This window comes from Aedes aegypti, chromosome 3 (genome assembly GCF_002204515.2).
Source record: "Aedes aegypti strain LVP_AGWG chromosome 3, AaegL5.0 Primary Assembly, whole genome shotgun sequence".
Taxonomy (NCBI): domain Eukaryota; kingdom Metazoa; phylum Arthropoda; class Insecta; order Diptera; family Culicidae; genus Aedes; species Aedes aegypti.
In genome coordinates, this window is record NC_035109.1 from 10657923 (window position 1) to 10682463 (window position 24541).

General features: G+C 43.4%; 1 protein-coding gene across 1 annotated transcript; it reads right to left on the bottom strand.

Moving 5' to 3' along the window:
- Positions 1–354: 354 nt before the first annotated feature.
- LOC5579029 (DNA topoisomerase 2-binding protein 1-B) lies at positions 355–19721 on the bottom strand. The gene is made up of 6 exons (XM_021849117.1): positions 19396–19721; positions 18236–19330; positions 3551–4571; positions 1377–2828; positions 922–1313; positions 355–861 (listed from the first exon to the last, which is right to left on the bottom strand). The coding sequence occupies exons 1-6, from the start codon at positions 19498–19500 to the stop codon at positions 439–441; spliced, it is 4488 nt and encodes a 1495-aa protein (XP_021704809.1). The 5' UTR covers positions 19501–19721; the 3' UTR covers positions 355–438.
- Between the last annotated feature and the right edge of the window lie 4820 nt (positions 19722–24541).

The window sequence follows — 24541 nt, forward strand, 5'->3', positions numbered from 1 at the left end:
TTTTATTGCTTTAGGTAGTTTTAAGAAAACTTCCAAGAGCAGAGAGAATTCGTGTACGCACAGCACGAAGGTACGATGCGCACTGAGCTTGAGTAATTAATTGCTGGATTTGTACAGGGGCATCTTTACGGACGGAAGAGAGCAGTACGAAAGGTGGAGACAATACTACGATGAACACTTGAATGGCACAAAGGACACAGATACATTATCAGAACAACGGGTGTGATGGCGAACGTTGATAACGAACCAAGTTTATATCAAAGGTGGGTCATACTGTCCCATATGACCGTATTGCCCCATCTGCCCGTTCACCCCACTTCTAACAAGGCATTCTTTTCTGCATTCAAGCGAATCTTGCATTTCGTAATGAAGCAAGTATCATTTTAATCGTGATAAAATTCGACAATAATTAAATAACTACCTACCTAAACTCTACAATTAAATTTCCAACCGATACCTGGCCGGATCCGGGAGCGTCTCCGACGTGAGGTACGCATTCAGATACATGATGTTCATCACGGCGATACCGGCCTGGGCCAGCGCTTTGTGGTCCCGCGGACTGATCTTGGACTTTTTCACGTCGACGAAGCAGTGCGTTGCCATCATGGCCATTTCGCTGTCCCAGAACGGGGGTTCCTGCTCGATGACGTGTCCACCCCCGGATCGGAGCAGCCGTATGAACTGCTGCTTCTTGGGGGCCAAGAGCAGAACCCGGAAACCGGTGAACACCCCGTCGTGCTTGCCCGCTTCCAGGGAGATCTTCTGCCGCCAGTTGTAGGCCGCGGTGGCCACTTGCTTTTCGGCCGGCTCAAGTGACGGCAGGTCCTTTGCCTTGGGATTTCCCCAGGCGTATTGTTCCTCCTAGAATTTAAGGGAAATTTGAGTTTAGTAAATATTTAAAGGTACAACAATGGAACCTACATTCAAAAAGTGCCCGGCTTTGCAACTATCATCAATGTACTGGGTGCAAAGAAGCCACTTGCCAGCGGCGATTCCCGATAGGATCTTCTCTCCCCGATTCGGTTTACTGCACAAGATGTGCGTGCAGATCGGATCGTACTCGTTCGGTTTGGTGGAAACCTCTCCTTTCAACTGTATGATTTTTTTCATAAGCTCCGTTCGCAGCTCATCGTTGACCCCGGAAAGGGCGAACACCGGTATGCCTTTGAAGATCATTCGATTCCGGTCGGCGTCGGAGCCAGTGGGTGCGGCCGAAGGTCCTGCGGTGGCACCGTTGCCAAAACGACGTTCCCTATCGAACTCGGTTGGATCGCACCAACCGACCGCAGGAGCGTACGGAGCATCCAACATTTCTGTGAAAGTAGTTGAGGTACAATAATATTTTACCGTTCTCAACGGTCAAAATTGTCACCTACCTGAATCGAAACGGGGAATTTCCGTGTACTGAGTGTCCTCCTTAAACTTCTTCTGCTTCTTTGCTGAGTTCTTATTCATGGCTATCAAATCGCTCAGCCGCTTTACCTGATCGTCTTCAACGTTGTTGGCTCGCAAAGGAACTGCTGGTGGACCATCTTCTTCGTCATCCACGTTTCGTACATTCATATTCTGGTCATCACCTTCATCGTCTTCCTCATCATCATCCGAACGCGATCGCTTCTCACCAACGACGGCACTCTCGTTAGCAGCGTTAGTATCGTTGATAGCTCGGAACACCTCCTTGCTTCGACTGGAACCTGCCTTGGAAGTGCTTGGTTGACACTCTTCTTCACGCTCGTCGGTCGCCGAACTCTGCTTTTGCTGTTCCTGCTCATCCGGTTGAAAGGGTTGGAACTGCGTGGAGGAGTACTTGGATTCCATGTAGTTTACGTAATCTTCGCCGAGGTTCTCCTTCCAGAAGCGTCGCTTGATCTCGCTCAAAGGTGTGCTCTTCCGGCGATCCTTCTGCTGCTTTGGCTGGTAGAATTGATCCCAAACCTGCAGTTTGCGCTTGTGGTATAGATGGTTCTGTTGATCAGCGTCCGGTCGGAATCCATAGGGCGTGACTTGTTTTGTCATACACTCCGGAAGGGAGGGTGTCTTAACGTGTCCGGGATTACCAACGCTGGGTGTGGCCAGCAGTTCGTTCATTTTCTTCGTTCGGGGAGACAGGTTTCGCTCCTTTTCTTCGGCTTCCTTCAGAACCTTGTAGAGAGTGTCGCGGATTGGAGTTTCGAATTCCATTACGCGTTGCGTAACGCTGAGCTGCTCGTACTCCGACGAACCTGCGCTAGTGTTGTTCGAGGTTGGAGTGGCAGGGGAGTTGATTCCGGTCAGAGCAGAAAGGCGACGATGTTTCAAGGCAGGGGGAGTTTCAACGGCGTGACCTGGATCGAAGGGCTTACGTTGACTCAGCTGTGATTGAATCAACTCTCCATACTCTTGCAGTTCCTGGGAGTAAACCAAACGTTCTTCGTAGCTGATTTTCTTGAGCTCCGGCGACGGCAGACGTTTGAAGGCGTATTCTACATTGGAAGTGTCCTTACTAGCACTTTCGACAGAAATGTATTTGTAACTTCCTGGTTGATTATCTTTGGGCCGTTCAGCGGCTGCAAGAGTAGAAGTGGTAGTCGCAGAAGTTTCCGGAGCTGCTGGAGGTACGAATACCGAATCAATGTCCACATCATCTGTCGATGTCGTCGGGAGGCAAGCATTCTTCGAGAACTCCGGCAAGTCGGACATTCGACTTGTGCTGATTGAAGCGGCGGGAGGTGGTTCAGTGATATTCTTCGGTGAACATTTGGAAGCTCCAACCAGGAAGGGCTGCTCGTTGACACGGCGCTTCTGCTTGTAGCACTCACGTAACCATTCTGCGTTCACTACGGTGAGGTCTGTGGGGAACGATGTATTAGGAAAATTTTAAGATATATTTTTGAGATTTTTCAGCTTTTTCGGAATCGCTAACAAGATAGTTGGCAGAATTCTGATAATCTCAACGGTAGAATCGCTCTGCATCCTGGAAATGTTTCAGACGAATTCCTGTTAAGTTTTTTCGGTAAACTCCTGGCAAAATTCACGGACAAAACCTTAGATATATACTTCCGGTCCAGTACAGCACTAGCTTAATGATTAATGATTAATACACATTTGTCCTTAGGGTTAGTTAGCAAAGAGCGTAAAATTTCTGGAATACTTTCTAGTTTTTCTGCAAATTGATACAGTAGAAATATGTTATAACGGCATCGCAAGGGATCGTCGTACCGGAAAAAAATCGTTATAAAGAAAAGTTGTACGGACCGAAACATGTCGCTATAGAGAGATGTAGGTAGTCACTATAAAAGTTGTCGTTATATCGAACTTCTAATCTATACATAAGAATTGAAATTTATCTGTTTTACCGATTTTTTTTACATAACGAATTTTACCGAAATTACTTGGGAACTCTGCCAGATTATCTTGTTAACATTCGATTAGCAATTTATCCAAGAGTTTCTACAAAATTGCATTTTTTCATGTAGGTTTAAATGAATCAATTCGGCATATACATGGTCATAGCTTGAATGGCTATTTTTGAACATTCAAAAACCGAATACAAGTAATAAAGCATACTCACCCCATTTGATAGCGGCGTCGTACTTAGCCCCGGAAGCTTCCTTGCAGATCACAATCGGCGCCGTCTTCCTCACCAACCGATCCTCAACTTTCGCCCCTAAAGTACCCCCCAACGCAATCAGATAGTTACGTTCGGCTCCGGAATACGTGCTGATCACCAGCACTTCATCTTCCAGCGGTTTAGGATCGTCCTCTCCGTACAGAATCGGTTCGAAGTAGTACTCCAGTGGGTAGCACATCCCGTCTTGGATCGAAGTCTCCAGCCAAATGCAGTTCACCGTTTCACGACCCTTGACGCCGAACGTGATCTCCCCTACGCTGCACGTCGGAATCACTATGTAATCTACCACATCAGTATAATTCTCATCGACAATCGTTCCCCCACAGTTCTCGCAGTCGGAAACGATCTGCGTGGCGTCCTCTTCGGAAAAACCATAGATGAACAATGTTTTGCCGAACATGAATTCCGTGAATTGAGATTCCATCTCCGAGTCCTGCGTCGTTGATCCACTAGGCGGAGGAACAGCTGGAGTCGAGGATTTCTTCGGCTCTGCCGGTGGCAATTGGATGGATGTGTTCTTCTCCATGTATTGCTTCAAGACGTCATCCTCGGTTCGTGAAATCCGACTGGGTCCCGGCTTGGGATCTTCCAGAATCAATTTGCGAGGCACTTCGGGGCGTTTGAATGTACTGTTCATGGATTGTAGGTTTTTCTTGCTAGCAGGGGACGGCGGTTCGGGGATATCCTCCTCAGCAATGTCCTTCAGATTGGGACGGAAGGTCAAATCGTCATCCTCCGGCGCCGGTGCCTTGAGTTCAACAGAGCGAACCAACCATTGCAGGGTCATGATGTGGGGGGTTAGCTTCTGTTCCCGGATTTCTCGAAAATCGGCCTGAACATGGTCTCCTACAATCATGTGGCTGATCCGATCGCTGAGCTCGTCGAATCGAGTCGCGCCACCGCTGTTGAGGATTTTGTTCAACTTCTCCTTGTCGTCTGCTGCGAAGCCGCTCAGATAAATCTGAAAGACGTGAACATTTATTAACTGTTTGTCTGTAACTCCAGAGCATTTTGAAGCGCTCTAGCTTTTTTTGTTATAAATTGATTTATGATTTTTCCCATATGTTTGTGTGTTTCCTTGAGTTTTTATGATTCACGCAGGAACATTCCTGGTTTCTCGTGATTTCATTTTCTTTAATTTTACGTTTACACCATAACTCTAACAAAAATCGCGAAAACTTTGCGAAATTTAGACAGTTTTTGTTGTCTCAACTGTTTTGGGAATGAAATTCAGTTAACTTCGATTCCCGGTCGATTCAGGATCTTTTCGTAATAGAAATTTCCTTGACTTCCCTGAACATAGAGTATCATCGTACCTGCCACACGACATACAAATGCGAAAATGGCAACTTTGGCAAAGAAAGCTCTCAGTCAATAACTGTGGAAGTGCTCACAAGAAGCAGGCTCTGTCCCAGTGAGAACGTAATGCCAAAAAGGAGAAGTTTAGCGAATTCCAGGCAAGGTTTTTAGTAGGCTCATATCCAATTTTCTCCTTTTAGCCAAGCTAGGATCTCCCGAGGTTCGACATAGATTCATAAAAAGATTCTTAATAATTTTAGTAATGATCCTGCTGACACCTGGAAAATACATTTGTTCAACTGGAAACGTTTGACGGATTTTTTGTTTAATCTACCTGGCAAAATTTGCAGGCTAAAGATTTTAGATATACATTTACGATTCAGATCATTACTAGCATAGTCAGAACCACTGCCGTAGAGACTAAACGTATTGAACAACTTTGCTGAAACATCCCAAGTAACCAAATCGCACTTTGATTCGCCCTACGTGCTATTTTAGTGATATGTAGCTGACATGCTCTATATAAGCCGTATAATAGCTCTACTCTATAAGGCCTAAATGGTGAATTAGCGTGTCGTTACTTAGTATTGGCTTTATAACTGTTCTGCTTCTTATATGAATTTAAAATATGTGTAGCTCACTAGCACCTCCTAATTGTAGAATGTTGGACTGAGCGAACATGCAGAACATAGCCCTTGAACGAAGGAGCAATTTTTTTCCGAAGTGTCGGGTGTCTTACGTTAGACAGAAACACGAAGGCTAATTTAAATTAGGCAGAGCAAACGACCGGTGAAACCCCATGACTCGATAGTGACTTATGGAACCATATAAAACCATATAAACAAATAAAATTAAATGTTTTGTATGATGGAGCCCTCAAACAGTTTCCAAAGCATTTCTGTTCCATAACTCGATATTTCCATGAGTCGATGGTCTCCTTCAGATATCGACTCGTGGAGGTTTGTGATAAATAATTAGGTACTGTTTGTCATATCATTGGGTCATATATTGGGTGGTAAATGACTGGACAACGCGTACCATTGGTACTTCGCGTACCTGCAGGTATAAAATAGACCCAATTTGTGGTCCTCAGCCTCTTGTCCAGTAACTCCTATTCCTACCTCTCCGTGGTTCCGCCTGGGGTACGAGTAACCGTAGGGAAGACCGGGTAACCACCCTGGTGGGACCTTTGTCGTATGCTGACAGGGAGGGGGGGCTCCTCTCTTCTGAGGGTGTAGCTAATTAGAGCGTCTGTTAGGAGCGACTGATCATCGTCCTAGTACCAGCGTGGGACTCTAAACAGCGCTGTGCACGATGGTCTTCCGGCGAGACAGGTGGTTGGTGCAGGCCTTACAAGCCAGCCGTAAAAATCATCAGTACAGGATCCAAACAATGTAAATTCGCACCGGAAGAAGCAGGCATCGCAAACGGACTAACGATTGGAAACTCGGATCATGGAACAGTAAGTCTCTCAATTTCTTGGGAAGTACCTGCATTCTTTCCGAATTATGAAGGGTCTGCAAGTTCGACATCGTAGCGCTGCAGGAGGTTTGCTGGAAAGGGTCAACGGTACATACGTATAGGGATGGTTATACCATCTACAAGAGACATGAGCTGGGCACGTGTTGATTGATTAGTGTCTTATCATTATCGGACATTATCGACGTCAGAACCTATAGCGACGCAAACATCGATTCGGACCACTACCTTGTGATGGTTAAAATGCGTCAAAGACTTTCCGTTGTGAACAGCATTCGGTACCGACGCCCACCACGGTACAATTTTATTTTTTTATTTTATTTATTTAGGTTTACATCAACAGACTATGTATAGTCCCAATGATATTAAAAATATAAACAAAAATACATATTATATAACAAAACATTGAATATAAAAAAGTCAAGATCGTAAAACATTTCAAACTTAAAATATGTCTTCAGTCCCTCCGGCCAGCGAAAAAATTAGAAAATTTACGACGAAGCATATTTTGTGTCATATGGAAATCGAAGATCGACGCCACACGATTAAAAACACGTTGCAGACCATGAACAGCATTGCTCAATCCATAATTGGTGCGACGAAATGGAAGCCTCATCATCGAACTTTTCCGCAGTGGACGAGGTTGCACGTTCAGATGCATTTGTTGCAGGATAGCTTCACAATCGATTCTTCCGTTTAAAGTATCGACGACGGTTAAAGCTCTACAAACGTCTCTTCGAATTCGCAAAGGTTGCAAGTCGATCAGTTGGCAGCGGCTCTCGTAACTCGGAAGGCGTAAAGGGTCTCTCCAAGGTAGCCTCCGAAGTGCAAAACGAAGAAATCTCCGTTAAACTGATTCGATTCGCTCGCATCCGTTGTGTAGCATTCCTGCTACGCATTAGACATAGGATTTTTCCAAATCGATTCCAAATCTAAATCCAAATTAGCACAATCTGCTTACCAGATGTGTACGCTCATTATCACGGTCATAAAACAGTAACGTTGGTTATTTTGAATTTGATGCGCTTGCGACCTTTACCTGCAGACGCTGTATTATTATTGTTTATTACTCACGTAGAGAGACCGTTAAGCATGTCTCATGGTTATGCCGAATTGCAACCTTTGCAAGGGCGTCACCCGAGCTATGTTTATGATGCCTCACTCGGGTTATTCCAAATATTGTCTATAAACTGTCTGTGTAAGGTAACGTAAACTTAGGTAAATTCTAGTGGTAGAAAACTTAGATATAAGCTAACGAGAAATACATTATTCACTCTTTTTTTTTCTGAATCCAGATACAGTCGTGAGTAGTCTTCATTCTTGATGACAGTCGTGATATACCGTGGCGAAGTTCTAATGAAACAGATGTGATTAGCAGTGATGTTATTGTTGTTGTAGTTCGGACTCCAGACCGCAGACCCATATTCCAATGTTGCTCGAACGAGGGAACAGTATAACGCTTTCAGGCAATAGATGTCGGTAAGGTTCTTTGCAGTTCTAAAGACGAAGCCAAGCGTTTTTGATGCTTTATCGACAATATAAGCGATATGATGGGAGAATGTCAGTTGCGAATCCAACAGAACACCCAAATCCTTAACGCACTGCTATACTCGAAGATTATCGGCTGTTTCTTCCGTGAGAAAGTGATTACGGAGCACTTTGCTGGATTGACGACTAGTCGGTTGAGATCACACCATCCAGCGAAGACGTTTATCTGGTCCTGGAGATAATGGCAATCTTCAATTGAGCATATTCGCAGAAAATTTTTTATGTCGTCTGCGAACGTCAGTCGACGCCCTTCCACAACAAAGTGTACGTCGTTAAAATACAAAAGGAAAATCAACGGACCCAGATGACTGCCTTGTGGTATGTCTGATGACGCGTAAAAGCAGGGTGATCGATATTCTCCTAAAGCTACCACTAATTGACGATCGGTGAGGTAAGAGCGGAACCATCTCAAAAGGCTACCTCCAACTCCAAGTCTATCGATTTTGGCGATTGCAATTTCGTGGTTTAGCTTATCGAATGCCGCAGATCGGTGTAAATCACGTTCGTCTGGGCCCGAACATTCATACTCTCAGTGATGTACGACGTAAGGCATATCAGGTTGGTAATAGTAGAGCGGCCGATAGTGAATCCATGTTGATCAGCACTCAAATACTGTCTGCAGTGTGCGCTTAGCGAATCTATGACCACCAGCTCGAACAGCTTAGCTACAGCATTCAACGATGTAATCCTACGATAGTTGTTAACGTCACGCTTGCTTCCTTTCTTATACACGGGAAACATTTCGGCTGTTTTCCAGCAAGTCGGAAATGTACCGCTGGTTAGCGAAAGCTGAAATACCTTGAGAAGCGGTTCCAACAAGCTGCCGATCATTCTTTTCACAAAAGCAGCTGGAACACCGTCTGGCCCCGGCTTGAACGAAGTTTTGAGCTGTGATGCCGCTTTCGAGATCGTTTCTTGAGTAAGGTGTATGCTGCTAAGCGTTTGATTAGCCAAAGGCACATTGTTCGCCGCGGTATTGATGGAATCGACGGAAAGTTGTTCGTTTACAAACACACTTGCAAATTTGTTTGAGAACAGATTGCAGATTTCCTCTAGGTTAGACCCATTAGTGCCGTTGAATGTCATGGATGATGGCAAACCAACTTCCTTCCGCTGTTCGTTCACATAATTCCAGAAGGATTTGGGATGCAATTTTAGTCGGCGTTGTATTTTACTCTGATGACGATGAAAACAGAAACGACTCAAACGCTTGTATTCATAGTTGAGTCTAACGTAGTAGCATTTCGATGACCATGAGCGAAATTTGGTAAACCGTCTGAGCGCTGCTTTCTTCTTCCTCTTCAGCAAAAGAAGATCGTTGGTCATCCACGGAACACGAGAATCGGTCCGAATGACTTTTTCAGGAACGTGCCTCTCAATGACATATGCCAGGACGTGAGATAAGGTTAGTGCTGCATTATTGCCATCCGTTATATCTAGAATGCAATCCCAATCTGTCTCGGACAACAATTCAGCTATACTATGGAAATCAGCTTTGCGAAAGTCATATGCAACAACCGATGAACTAGAGATGAAATCACGAACAACATTGGTTTCGATGGCGACTACTAGCGGCGGATGATGAGAAACAACCTTGACCAAAGGTGCAGGGGCCGTCGATATGAAAGAAGCAGTATCACGACCACTCACGAAACAGAGATCCAGGTAGCGGCCATTTTCGTTCATCACGTGGTTGATCTGAGCCAGAGTAGCAGTACTGTAACAATCAAGAAGATTGACAGCACCAACGTGAAGCGAAGTGCGTTGATAATCGGGACACAGAAAACCACTGTGAGTTGGAGTCCATGCGATGTCTGGCAAGTTAAAATCACCAAGAACGATCATTTCGTCACTAGGGGTGGCATATTCCGAGACGACGGCGATTGATTGACAGTGCGTGTTGATGTAATCCATATCACGAGTCCGGTCCGGAGGGATGTATACCACGCATAGATAGAGTTTGCGGTCGCTAAGCTGAATAGCCACCCAAACTTGTTCCACAGAAATCCAGGAATCGTTTTCGATTAGACTTGCTTTAAGCCGGGTATGGATTCCCACAAGCACGCCACCTCCAACCGTTTTGCGGCTGTTATTCGTATTTCTATCGCAGCGGAATACCTCGTATCCTTCTCCAAAATTGTAGCTCGAAACTGTTCGAGAATCAAGCCACGTTTCGGTCAAGACTATGACATCATAGCCGTGGTCCAAAAAGGCTAAATGATAGTCGTCTATCAGACCGTTCATTCCTCCAACATCTTGACAGTAAATTATGACGTCGGATACAGTTTGTTGAGCAGCGGCAGCACTGGAAATGGGATTATTATCAGGTGCGGATCTGAATCGACTCAAGCTACCCGAAGACGCAACTGATTACGCGCAAAGCCTTGAAGCAGCGTTACCGGACTCTTCTTCTGTAGAGCTCACCTTAGCCGCTCTTGAGGACTGCTAGAGTAGTGTCAAAGCAGCTATTAGAGATGGTACACAAAGCATGTCACGCTAAATTTAAACTTTCTCGACCTCCTCTCCTCCCTTTGTCACGTTTTTTGTATGAGTCCACCAAACATATTGTAAGGTTGTCACGCTTGGTTTGTACCCCCCACCCTTGGAGCGTGACATAATTTGTGCATGACCCCTTAACAACGCAGCGAAAGGTGCCATTGGATTCGTGGAAGAAAATCGACGGAACGGTTGGTTCGACGAGGAGTGTCAGACGGTTTTGGACGAGAAGAATGCAGCGCGGGCGATTATGCTGCAGCAAGGCACCCGTCAAAACGTGGAACGATGCAAACAGAAGCGAAGACAGCAAACTCATCTATTCCGGGATAAAAAAGCGCCGCCTGGAAGAGTTGGAGTGCGAAGAGATGGAGCTGCTGTATCGTTCTCAAGAAACGCGTAAGTTCTATACCCCTCTTAGCATTAAATCGAATAGCGCCTTCTGCTCTTCTTACTAGCGCTGCCTTTCCTGTATGTTAAACCTCATGTCGGAAGTAGTGCGCTGTATAGCTCATCAGAAGATCTATACAGCGCACTATTTCCGACATAAGGTTTACGCACAGGAAAGGCAACGCTAGTAAAAAATCGAAAGGCGCTATTCGGTTTAGTGCTAGCAGGAGTATACAAGAAACTCAATGCATCCCGCAAAAGCTTTTTGCCGCGAGCCGAAATGTGCCGGGATAAGAATGGAGGTATCTTGACGGACGAACGTGAGGTGATTGAAAGGTGGAATCAGCACTACGATGAACACCTAAATGGCGCAGAGGAGGAAGACCAAGAAAGCAGGAGGAGTAGCTTCATCAGTACGGCCGATGAGGGAGACGTGCCAACTCCTACAATAGGTGAAGTTAAGGATGCTATCAAAAAGCTCAAGAACAACAAAGCAGTTGGAAAGGATGGTATTGGAGCGGAACTTATTAAAATGGGCCCTGTTTAGTGGACGGGCAATCGACGACAGACCAAATCTTTATGTTGAGGCAGATCCTCCAAAAGTGTCGCGAATATCAAGTCCCTACGCACCACCTATTCATTGATTGCAAAACGGCCTATGCATCGACCGCGAAGAGCTATGGAAGTTTATGGACGAGAATGGTTTTCCCGGGAAACTGACTAGACTGATCAAGGCAACGATGGATAGTGTACAGTGCTGTGTGAAGATATCGGGTGCATAATCGGACCCGTTTGAAACACGCAAAGGACTTCGACAAGGCGATGGTCCTTCCTGTCTCCTGTTCAATATTGCACGAGAAGGTGTTATGAAACTGACGGGCACGATGAAACATGCGGGGCAAGTCCTTCAATAAATCCAGCCAGTTCATTTGTTTTGCTGATGACGTGGTCGGACGAACGTTCCAGGTGGTTTCTGAACAGTATACCAGACTGAAACGTGAAGCAGATCAGGTTGGATTGATGGTAAATAGGGTAACGTATATAATTTGGACAGGCTAGTCGTTCTATGCTTATTTCCAATGAGATGGTGGAGAATACATGTACGGGAAATCATGTATTGTATTGTTAATACACTATGTTACTTATTAATGATGACCATTTTCATAACAATTTCAAATTGACTTCAAAAATATAAAAATTGTAAATTGTATCTACAGAACATCTGTGAAACCTACGAATGCAAGAGGATGTGCATTTCAAGAACATACATTAAATGCAATAATAGCGCTCAGAATTAGCATTCATAAAAAGTTTGAAAGTGGAAACATGGTTTAATATTTCTAAAATTTCAGCTAAGTTCATTTAAAATCTTAAAATGAGTATATGAGGCAAAAATCAGGGGTTGTCCAAAATAGATTATGGTTTTTGTTCAGTTGATATAATTTGGCCATCTGATGAAACACACTGGAATGTCGCATGCATGCATATTTGCAGGCGTTTTTTCGGGGATCTGATGATATTTGCTTGCATTAAATGAAATTATTGATTTTCACTAATATACACATCCAATAAGCGAAAAAATGCATAAGTCACATGCAAACTCTTACAGTATTATGATATGATCGTCTTTTCATGAAACCATTGTATGGATATTGAGATAACGCCTCTGTCCAAATTATATTCACATGAGGGTGTCCAAAATGTATGTCAGACAGGGTGCCAAAAAACGCTATTTTGGAAGCTAATACTACAGTTTGTAAGCCTTTTCTCCCCAGAAATTCAGGTACAATGGGACATTAAGCATATAAGCAACATTGCTTAATAAAATATTTGTATTTAATACAGTTAATCGATCGCAGTTTCCAGACATATCCTTAACCTGTCCAAAATACATAATTTACCCTACGTCGAAGACAAAATATCTGCTGGCTGGTGGCATTGGATAGTATCTACCCATCATCTATGTATAAATTGGATAATACCTACCTATATACCTATATAGATATAAGTTAGAAAAACACCATGAAACTGAATACAGGATTCTGCTCTTTTCAAAAGGGAGTCTCAGTCCGCTTGGAGAATTTGAAAATGCTGATATGAACAGCGGGTTAAGAATAACAGAATGTCCTAAAGATTCAGGCTTCTGAATTCAGTTTCACTTAATAAGTGTTTACCAAGTAATTGGAATCGCATTTGCGCAAAAACTGGACAGTTGCATATCAGGTGATACGAAGATTATGGAACTTCGGAGTCACAACTATCACACACAAATGAGTCAGCACGCTGAATATTTGCCATGTGATAGTTGAGTCGGCAGTGGCCTGTCAACGCTCTGACCAAGAGACTGCAATTCTGCTTTGACAGATTTGTTAAATACTTCGCCACCTTTGGAGATGGCTCAGTAATATACAATTTTGTTTGAAGACACGACTCCAAACTATTCCAATATTGCTTGTGCTGAGTTGCCGCCCAAGAGTTTATCTGAAGCTTCACCCAGCACTTCGAAATTGGATTAGCCGGCTCAGGGCCAATGAAGTCATGCGATGCTCCATCGCGAGCTAGCTCATCAGCCAATTCATTTCCAGCGATGGAAGAATGGCCAGGTACCCATACAAGGTTTACAGAGTTGACTGAATTCAGTTCCTCAATTTGAGTTCGACATGCGATAACAAGCTTCGACCTTGAGTTGGCCGAAGCGAGAGCTTTTATAGCAGCCTGACTATCTGAACAGAAGTATATGACTTTACACATTACGCGCTGTTGAAGTGCTGATTGCACTCCACACATAAGAGCAAATATTTCCGCCTGAAAAACGTTGCAGTTTCTACCAAGTGAGTAAAACTGATTCGGCCTTAGCTCACGAGAATATACTCCTGCACCAGCTCTACCTTCAAGAAGGGAGCCATCAGTGTAACACACTATATTGTTTGATATACTTCTTTTCAAATAGCCAGACGTCCACTCTTCCCGTGAAGGGAATTGTGTGGTAAATGTCCTGTAAGGAAAGTGACAAGCAATTGTGAGATCACTTGGAGCAAGGACAATTTTGTCCCAATTCACCAAAAGTGGAAACAACGAAGTGTGTGTAGATCTACGATTAACTGGATTTTTCTCCAGTAGATCCAGTACCCATAAACGGTAACAGCAAGAAAGTGCTTCTTGTTTAAGATATATGTGTAGTGGCGCAACGTCGAAAAGGGCCTCGAGCGCTGCTGTGGGAGTTGTAGAGAACGCACCAGACATCGCCATCAAGCACATCCTTTGGAGATGGCCCAATTTTGATTGGATTGTTCTCACTTCGCCCTTTTGCCACCACACAAGGCATCCATATGCCAATATTGGTCGAACAACTGTTGTGTAAATCCATTTGATATATTTGGGTTTGAGGCCCCAAGTTTTACCAAAGGTTCGCCGGCATTGACTGAAGGCCATGCAAGCTTTTTTGACTCTGAAATCAATGTGAGGTGTCCATGAAAGTTTGGAATCTAGAGTGACTCCGACATATCTTACTTGATCAGTCACATTAATCTCAGTGCCAAAAAGACGTAAAGGTCGAATTCCATCGCGGTTTCGTCTTTCCGCAAACAGAACAATAGATGTTTTATTCGGGTTAACCGAAAGGCCATATTGGCGACACCAACTCTCGACTACCTGAAGAGCACTTTGCATCAGGTCGAATAGGGTGCTTATGCACATACTAACTATCAGAGCTAGATAGTCGTCGGCGAATCCATAAGTTGGAAAACCGCTATTATTGAGTTGCCTCAATAGCGTATCTGCTACAAGATTCCACAAAAGTGGTGACAATACTCCCCCTTGGGGGCATCCGCAAACACTCAATTTTCGAATCGCTGCTTGACGCAATGTCGAAAAGAGATGTCGGTTTTTGAGCATTCGATGAATCCAATTGGTAATCATTGTAGGTAGCCCATGGTTTCGTGCTGCTTCCAATATGGCATCGAAAGACACGTTATCAAAGGCACCCTCAATATCCAAGAAAACACCCAAGCAGGATTGCTTCTGAGCGAATGCTTTCTCGATATCGTATACAACTTTGTGTAAAAGAGTCACAGTGGACTTTCCGGATTGGTAAGCATGTTGATTCACATGAAGAGGCATGTTTGCCAAATAAACATCACGGATGTGATGATCGATAATGCGTTCCAGACATTTCAGAAGAAAAGAGGTCAGACTGATTGGTCTAAAACTCTTCGCTTGTTCATACGACGCACGTCCTCCTTTCGGGATAAACTTTACAGTAATATCACGCCAGGATCTGGGAATATACCCGGTAGCAAAACTGCTTACAAGTATCTTTTTCAAAACATGTTTGATAAACTCAAACCCCTTTTGGAGCAGAACAGGATAAATCCCATCCGCTCCTGGAGATTTGAAAGGAGCAAAACTATTAAGTGCCCATTGAATCGATTCAGTAGTTACGATACTGCGAGCCGAGGCCAGAGACTCGTAACTACATGAAAAGACATTTGGTTCATCCGTAGATGCTATGTCCACACATCCGGGGAAGTGTGTATTGAATAAAAGGCTTATTAAGCCTCAGGATAGAGACTGAAGAAGGGCAGCCGATTATCTCGGAGAAACACAAGGTCACCTGCACCATTGCTCCGGGTAGCACAGGAAGGACTCAATACTGTGGAGGGCGCCCTAATACCCCACAGGCTCCGTTAGCGGTTAGGTTTTATTTAGACCCCCCTAACCATTCATTCCTAGGCACGGTACGCATCACACCATAAATTAGGGGTCACCTGTGAGATGGACTTTAACCACCGGAACAGGCAGTCCGTAGTGTTAATTCTTAGCCAGTTGAAACAACCGCTACCGACACTACGCGGCTATCTAGGCTGCTCGGGAAAAGGAGGTTAATATTGATGATTAACTCCTGACGTGCCCAAGCAGCCTGCAAGAGCATGCGGGACAAGTCCTTCAAAAAATCCAGCCAGTTCATTTGTTTTGCTGATGACGTGGTCGGAAGAACGTTCCAGGTGGTTTCTGAACAGTATACCAGACTGAAACGTGAAGCAGATCAGGTTGGATTGATGGTAAATACGTCGAAGACGAAATATCTGCTGACTGGTGGTATTGGATAGTATCTACCCATTTTCTATGTATAAATTTGATAATACCTACCTATATACCTATATAGATATAAGTTAGAAAAAACACCATGAAACTGAATACAGGATTCTGCTCTTTTCAAAAGGGAGTCTCAGTCCGCTTGGAGAATTTGAAAATGCTGATATGAACAGAACTTATACAGTTCACTCTAATTATCGTTTGGAAGCTTAAGTAAGCATTTTCTATATGTTTTTGAATGATTCCGCCCTTTTAAGATTATGCCTTATGTTATTTTCCGTCTTTTGTTACACGTCTAAGGCGGTCTGCCTTATGAGTTAGCCCTTGAACCAAGGAGCAATTTTGCCGAAGACCGTTATCTTCCAAATCATCATAATATGGAACCATCTTAAGATCTACTTATAAAACGTTATAATTGTTTATGGCAGAGGTTTTCAGCATTTTTGGTTAGTGGAGTACTTTATGAAATAAAAATGTTGCGCGTAGCACCTGTTCTTCATCGCTACTCAGTTTTAAATCCGGATTTTATAAACGATTAAATCGACCCTATAATGAGTACGAAAATTGTAAAGCAATTTATATGGCTCAATCCTTCATTAATACTTATCTAAAAAGACGTGTTTTATATGTTTGATTAGGGTTTTTTTTTGGGTCCTCCCAGTGTGGTTAGAGTCCGCGGCTTCAAAGTAAAGCCATGCGGAAGATGTCTGGGTTCGATTCCCGGTCGGTCCAGGCTCTTTCGTAAAGGAAATTTCCCTGACTTCCCGGGGTATAGAGTATGATCGTACCTACCACACGATATACGAATGCGAAAATGGCAAAGGAATTGGAAAGGAAGCCTCTGAGTTAATAACTGTGGAAGTGCTCATTGAACACTAATCTGAAAAGCAGGCTCTGTTGCAATGAGGAGGTAATGCCAAGAAGAAAAAGAAGCCTCTGAGTTAATAACTATGGAAGTGCTCATTGAACACTAATCTGAAAAGCAGGCTCTGTTGCAATGAGGAGGTAATGCCAAGAAGAAAAAGAAGAAGACGTGCGTTAGTTTTTGGGATGGGATACGCGCTGAATTTTGTATTTAGGGCCCTCTTTATAATATCTGACCCAAGACCCCGAAGCCCAACTCCGGAACTCGGATGATGTGAATTGTCTGCCCATGAATTTGTGAGAGTTATGTTACAGATTCAGTGTTTATTCTATCGAGGATACTGTAACAGATTCTGTAAGAATCCTGCTCAACACTCGTGAGAATTCTACTTAAGATTTATACAAAATTCATGTCAATGATTTTACGAGAATCACTCCCGAAATTTTTTAAGAAATCTGTCTTATATATTTTGGATAATGCGCTCAGAATTGTGCGGAATTACGCAGAGCTACCCTGGACTCAATATGTAATGCAAAAGACAAACACAAAAAAGGCTACTTGATGAGATTCGCGTTTTTTAAACTACAGTCGACTCTCCACATCTCGATGTTCTACATCTCGATATCTCTCCCTATGTCGATGATGTTTTCGGTCCCTTCATTCTGCATACATTTTCACTCTCCATATCTCGATATCCTCCTTATCTCGATATCTCCCTATCTCGAAGTGATTTTCGTTCCCAATTTTCTCTCCATATGTCGATATACCCATTATCAAAGGTTACTAGACTAGATTTTAGAGATTCAAAACAATTAGCGAAGACGAAATGACATCTGTTTTTTTTATTTTCCTGGCAACGGAGTGATTTTCAATCTAGTATTCGTTAAAAATTTGTTCTATGTCTCGATCTCTCCCTATCTCGATGGTCCCTTCGATATCGAGATGTGGAGAGGCGACTGTACTGTAGTGAGGAATGCCACGTGAGTTGCGCGAAATTCAAGCCTACTACTATTACCATTTACAGCTATGCCCCTAACAACCATAACAATAACCCTAGGATGAAAATTAATGACGCTAGGGTTCGGGTTGATCAGGCAATGGACATGTCCTATATCAACTGCAGCGATTTGCAGTAGACAGGATGTCCCGGGCCCGATCTATCTGACAAGCCAATCGAGCCCTCTGTCACCATAGAAAATGGTGTCTCCATCATGTCGATAGCCTGGGGTTCATAGATGCTACCTCGTAACGCATCACGTAAGGGTGATCTACCTGCGTTACAGGACAGTGATAACGTATTTTCTAGATGAACAATAGCAGAAACATCTGTTCAAATTTTACGAAGTTACCACAATTTGAAATCGAGATCAATATTACCCCAAGACACAGAAAACGACTAATAATATGTAACTAATAATAACTATCTAATACAACAATTTAAAGACATATTCTCTCACCTTACAACCATCCAAGAAAGGACCCGCCTTCTTGGCCTGAGACAAACTGATCTGCGCCAAAACCTCCCGGTACTTTTTCTGTTGATCTGCAGCACTAGCCTTCCGTGGAAGCGCTGGTCCCTCCCCGGTAGAAACTCTTCCTCCGCCCTTCCCTTGTGCATGCGAAACCGTCGAACTCATCATACTTTCATTCACGGTAAAATTCCGGCTATTCGTGTGTGAGATCATCGACAGCTGGGTGCAGTCCGGATTGAACTCCCCGGCCGTCAGTTGGCCAGCATCGTCCTTGGTCGGAGTGGAAGACTTTATCCCGCGAATTTCGTATTTAGCGACCGGTAGAGCGTACCCTGCCTCAACGCTGTCCACAATCCAAGCCGGCGAAAGACACTCCTTCTTGCATCGAATGGCCCCTTGAAATTTAGCCGATCCCACGCTGTTCTTCTCCAGGATCAATATATCGGTTATTTCCGACTTGAACGCTCCGATGTATTTTCCTCCGTTGTCCTCAATCAGTTGCTTTATCTGGTTCCTTTTCTGGGTGGACAATCCGGTGGAGGTTATCGTCAACGAGTAGAACACCGGAAGGGCATACTTGGAGAACACGGAATCCGTTGCACTGATCATCTTCTGCTGGCTCTGGTCCCAAACATCCTTCACCCAGTCCGGGTGCATAATCTTCAGCTTGATCTCGGCGGCCTTTTCGTACTTGATCGATTTCACCGTCGACGCCACCAAATGGGTACAGCTGGCATTCAGAATATCCAGGTAATATCCACCCATATGGTGCACCATCCGGCTGATTTCGTTCTTCTCCTCCGGTTTCAATCCAGAACTGCAGATCGTTAAATTCCTCATGGCCGTCGTCAGCACCGGATACTTTCCCAAGGGAATCGCCTCATTGTCCAGAAAGCAGCTGATCAAACACCGGGGTCCAATCAGAACGGCACTCGACTGCCGGATGTTCTCGTAAGCTGCTCCGGAGAACTGTTCAAACACGAAGACGTGCTTTTTGGTGAGCTGATCCGCTCGCAGTCGTAAACATTCACTCTCGTCCAACCAGCTGATCAGATCCTCGACGCTGTGATCCCGTGCCGACTGTAAGACAACACCCCTATTAAGACCTGCAATCACCATGCTCAATTATCGCAATATGTACTCACGGAATAAGCCATCTGCATGTCCTCGGAGGCATCTTCGACCTGTTTGCCGTCCTTCAGAACAAAGCACAATTTCACCAGCTGCTGTTCGGAAATTGACGTGCTCATCGTTTTACTGCTCGATTGTTATTGCAATTCACTGGCACTGATAGCATAAATTCTTAACGCATCGATTGATTTCGAACGGTTTTTATGCTATCTGGAGGCGTTTTTCCTTACTTTCCCGAGATACGAAACGCGAGTTTACCAAAAAATTTCCGCACAAAACTCCCCGATCACGAAACGGTCTCGACCCGGTTTTTGCTTTTTGTCGTTTTCGTTTTTAGGAACTGGGTCGGTGATCAACACATAAACAAAAAAACGTCAAGCAAATTGTAGTCCGGTCGAACCTGAATCGGGTTGGGGTTGAAACTGTGATTCAGAACGGGTTGCGCCAGTTCCAACCTAGGTTCAAAAACGAATTCGACATTTAAAATTCTGAAGGAAGTGTTGCCAGCAGTTATGGTGGGAAATTTGCTGCGGTGCAAATCAAAAATGTCGGAGTTCAGTTTCTCGACTAATTTATCAAATGATCGTAGCTAGACACAGAGAAACCAAAGACGATTTTACAGCACCGGTGTTGCAAGTAATGTTTTAAGTAAGGAATTGCTCTGTAAATTTTCTCAATAAGCAGCTCCGAGGATTTCTTCCCGCAAATCCTCCGGATATTTCCGTCAAAGAATTCTTCCGGGGACTTCCCCCAAGAACTCCTCCGGGATTTTCTCCAGGAATTTTCAAGTGAATTTCCAATAGCAATGCCTTCGGGGATGTCATCCAGGAATTGGCTTGTTCAGGGGTATGCACTAGTTTTTTGCAAACAGTTTCAATAATGCATACTTGTAATTTTCATTGTTGTTACTCTCATATTCAATACAAATCAAGCTAGGTGAAAAAAGAATTGTGAGCCTTCACGTTAAATGTAAGTAACTGGTAGCTATTTGTTTCCAGAACTGCATGCAAAATGCTCACTTCTGAGAAATTGTACTAATCACTATTATGATCTTTAAGGAGCAGCACTGCACTACACAATTTCATCGTTAAAGTGAACCGAAAAATATAAGACGGAATCCATACCTTCAAAAGGCAAAGAACAATGAGTTTTCTTAATATATTGTTAAATTAAAACTCGATTCGATAATCTATAAAATATGTATTTTTGTGTAAGGGCGTCTACAGAGAATTTATCAATTCACAACATGCACCAAGACTGAAAATGGGTTAGAAAATATATTACTCGTATTTTCCGAGCTTCTTCCGATGCCCTTTCTGATTCAATGCCACCAGGAACGCCAACTGTTTCAGGCCATCTCCACCCACAAAGCCTCTCGATCACCGAAATGATCCAGATCGTTTATCCTTCAGCCACATGCCTCTTCTCTCGGACCTGGTTTGAACATGATACATCTCGTCTCGAAGACAACCACCAATCTGATCGTACAAGAACCGCTTCCGTCGGGAAATTCCATACTCAGTTCTTCAGCCTCTTGAGTAGTCTCGTGCACCATGCCTCCGTCCTATCTATCCTTTCCGGTAACATCATGGAACCGATGATCAGCATCCTGCTGAATCTGGGCCAAACTCCGAACCATTAGCAAACTCAGGAGAATATATACTTGGATACCAGAATTCGAATTTGTCATGATGTTCGGGAACATTCCATTGATGATGCAGCTCAGCGTTGCTGATCGATGACAACAATCCGTTAAAACGCTCATGTAAGATGAGGAAAGATGAGCTAGATTTATGAAGATGGATAAAGATGTTTTATAAGATGCCACAGATGAAACAAGATAATATGATGCAAAAAGATGAATGGTCATCGCAAAGATTGTTCAAAGACATTCTAGTAATCTAAAATATCTGGATGTGTCGTCCCCCTCGGAGATTTCCTCCAGGAATTGGGTCCTAAAATTTTTAATGAAATCTTGTTTTTATTTAATATCACGAAAAAGCATGTTACTGTAACTACTTTAGCAATTTTTCCCGCTCAAATAATGGCTATATCATGTTTAAACTTTAATTTAAAAATTTGGTCCATAAATGAACCTTGACACTTTTGATCATGTTTGACGTTCACTTAGTCGACAAAAACACCACAGGGGTTTTAGATCGACCACTGGGGTTGTTCCTATCTGACATTTCGTAAGGGACACGGAAAACAAAATACACCCAAAATTTGAGTTTAAGCCAAAAGATGTGACAAAATCTAAAAAAATGTTTTTTGGGCTTAAACCAACGGAAAACATTAGAAAATTGAGTAAACATGTGTTTTTGGCCTAAACTTAAGCGTTTGGCACTAAAATTGGGACAGGGCTTTAGGACCCTATTCTGTGGGGTTTTCGTCCATGATTTCGTTCAGAAATTCATTAAGAAATTCCCCCGCGGATTTTCTCCAGAAAGTTCCAGGAGTTCTTTGAGGATTTGGACCAGGGATTGCTCTGGAGATTTGGTGAAGGAATTCCTCCGGAATTTTTTCTTGAAACATTTTTCAGGAATTGTCCAGAGGAATTCTACAAACAAACAAACAAACAAACAAACAAACAAACAAACAAACAAACAAACAAACAAACAAACAAACAAACAAACAAACAAACAAACAAACAAACAAACAAACAAACAAACAAACAAACAAACAAACAAACAAACAAACAAACAAACAAACAAACAAACAAACAAACAAACATACAAACAAACTACAAAAAAAAAAACAAACAAACAACTCCATTAAACATTTTACAGTTCAACAGCCGACTAAATTGGTTGAAAAATCGGTCGATTGTTGCACCGCCGCTTATGGAAGTTTAACACAGCGATCAACTGACTAATCGCTAGATTAAATCGGGTGACCGAGGAAATCTGATGTTTAGTAGGTCAACTTGCTTGGATTTTACTTAAAATACCGATTTATCCACCTATTTAGTAGGATTGCGTCGGCCCACCCTATCCAGCTTTTTACGCTAGCTATAAAACTGCGGGGGGTGATTTGACTTTGACATTACTTACCTACCAAGTTTATAGTTTAGTCTTAGTAAGCCATGCTTTTCGATTGTTGATTGAAATGTCAATAATTTTCACTGGATCTGTTTTGTACCTAAGTATTTTTTGTAATGCCACCTTATTTTTTACTAATTTCTTTTTTTTATTTTAGGCATCGATACGAGAATAGCTTCCGGGTGGGCACCAAAGGCCGTCTTCTGTCTCCCGGATCCCAGGGCGTGTTAAGTAGGGGAGAGCTTCGGATGTGGGAGTCCTAAAATAACGAGGATTCAACTTACGGTTTTAGTTATGACCCATCGTGGGCGGTGAGGGGCGACGAAACTCGGTAGTGGGATGCAATTACCGCCGGCGATTTACGGCGAAGTGGGCGGTGCTGAACGCTCGGGGACGGATGTTGTGATGCTGCGGGGCCGAAGGTCCCAATTACTTCGGGCTGGGATTCGGAGTGACCGAGCAGTCGACTGGAGCGCTGGGTGACCATATGCGAAGATTGTCGTCACGGGCTGGCTGAACGTCCCTTTTACTACAGGGTAAACTGCGTAAAGGTGGCGGACCTGAGAAGACTCGACTGTACCAACAGTTTGACAAGGTGGCTTCAATAGCCGCCCGGAAATCCCGGAAGAAACTATTCGGCGATCCTGAGCAGTGGATGGCCCTCCACGAGGTCGACGGCCTGATGATGGCCAACGGATCTAAAACGTTCAACCCACGTTGGTCGTTGGGGCCAGCTCGTCGAGGCGGGATACCCACCGTATTGCTTTGCTGATTGCTTACACAGACACCGGATAGACGTGGGTCAAGCTGATATTTCTCCAGTTACACCCGGGGACTGACACCACTTGTTGTCTAAGGGTCTGAACAAGACCGGCATGACTTGGGTATTTTTCCACTCGACTCTACTGGGATGATTGGACACTTCTGTCTTGGTTGAGAGATGCTAACTCGCTGACTATCCCCGATCCTTCGCTCCACTAGCACTCATCACTCATATTGTCTTAAGACGTTATTCTGTTCTCTAGTACGCAGCATTCTTGAGTATGCATCACCGGTTTGGTCGCCATTCTACGTAAAGCATAATCTGGCAATTGAACGTATCCAAAAAAGCTTTTTAAGGTTTGCTTTGCGTCATCTTCCTTGGAATGATCCGATAAACTTACCGAGCTATCCGGAAAGACTTAAGTTAATTAACTTAGAATCTCTCTCTGCAAGGCGCATCAGATCGCAGAGATTGTTTATTTTTGACCTCATCACAAACAATATAGACTGCCCTGATCTGTTAGAATTTATTCCGTGGAATGTTCCTTCCAGACGTCTTCGTAATTCAGTGTTATTCGTGATTCCTTTCCATAGATCTAATTTTGGATACAGCAACTGTATTCATATGTGTTTGCGTTCGTTCAATGATGTTTGTGACGAGTTTGATTTTAATATGTCCAAAAATGTATTCAGTGTTAGAATAAGAGGTTTAGATTAAGTAGTTTTTAAGAAATCAGTCTGTACGGCGTAGCCGAAGATGGTGCATAAATAAATAAAAAAATAAATAAATCACCTACGGTGTGGGTTCCGCGTTTTGCCACCTCCGCTTTAATTGAGTAGCACACGCAGCCATCCATTCGAAGGCCCCAAGCCGTCCATTTGATTTGAACGTTGGCTAACTTACATATTATTTTTCTACCGTCCCTTTTCAATCGAAAGCAAAATGTTACGGCAACAATATTTTTGACAGAACTGCATTTTGTACAAGCAATAAATACAACAGGCTCGGCTGTTATGTGTTTGACAAACTCCCGTTAATCTCATGAATCTCATCACGGTTTACAATATCATGTGTATGCCGTGGATTTCACGAAAGAATGGGAAATTCGAACTGATATTCCTTGTAAATTATCAATTGTCTGCAGATTATGAATGTATTTTTATCTTCGACAATGTCTATGTCGTTCATGAACAGATCCATGCTCCATACATGCTATTACATAGCCTCAACTGGGAAGTAAGTCGGTTTGAATCTTAAGTTCATCATTTGCTGGAGACAGACCATGTATTGGATCTGAAAAACATGACCTAGGGTGGAGCTGTATTAAAGCTTCGTTCAAATAAAAAAGGGGTCATT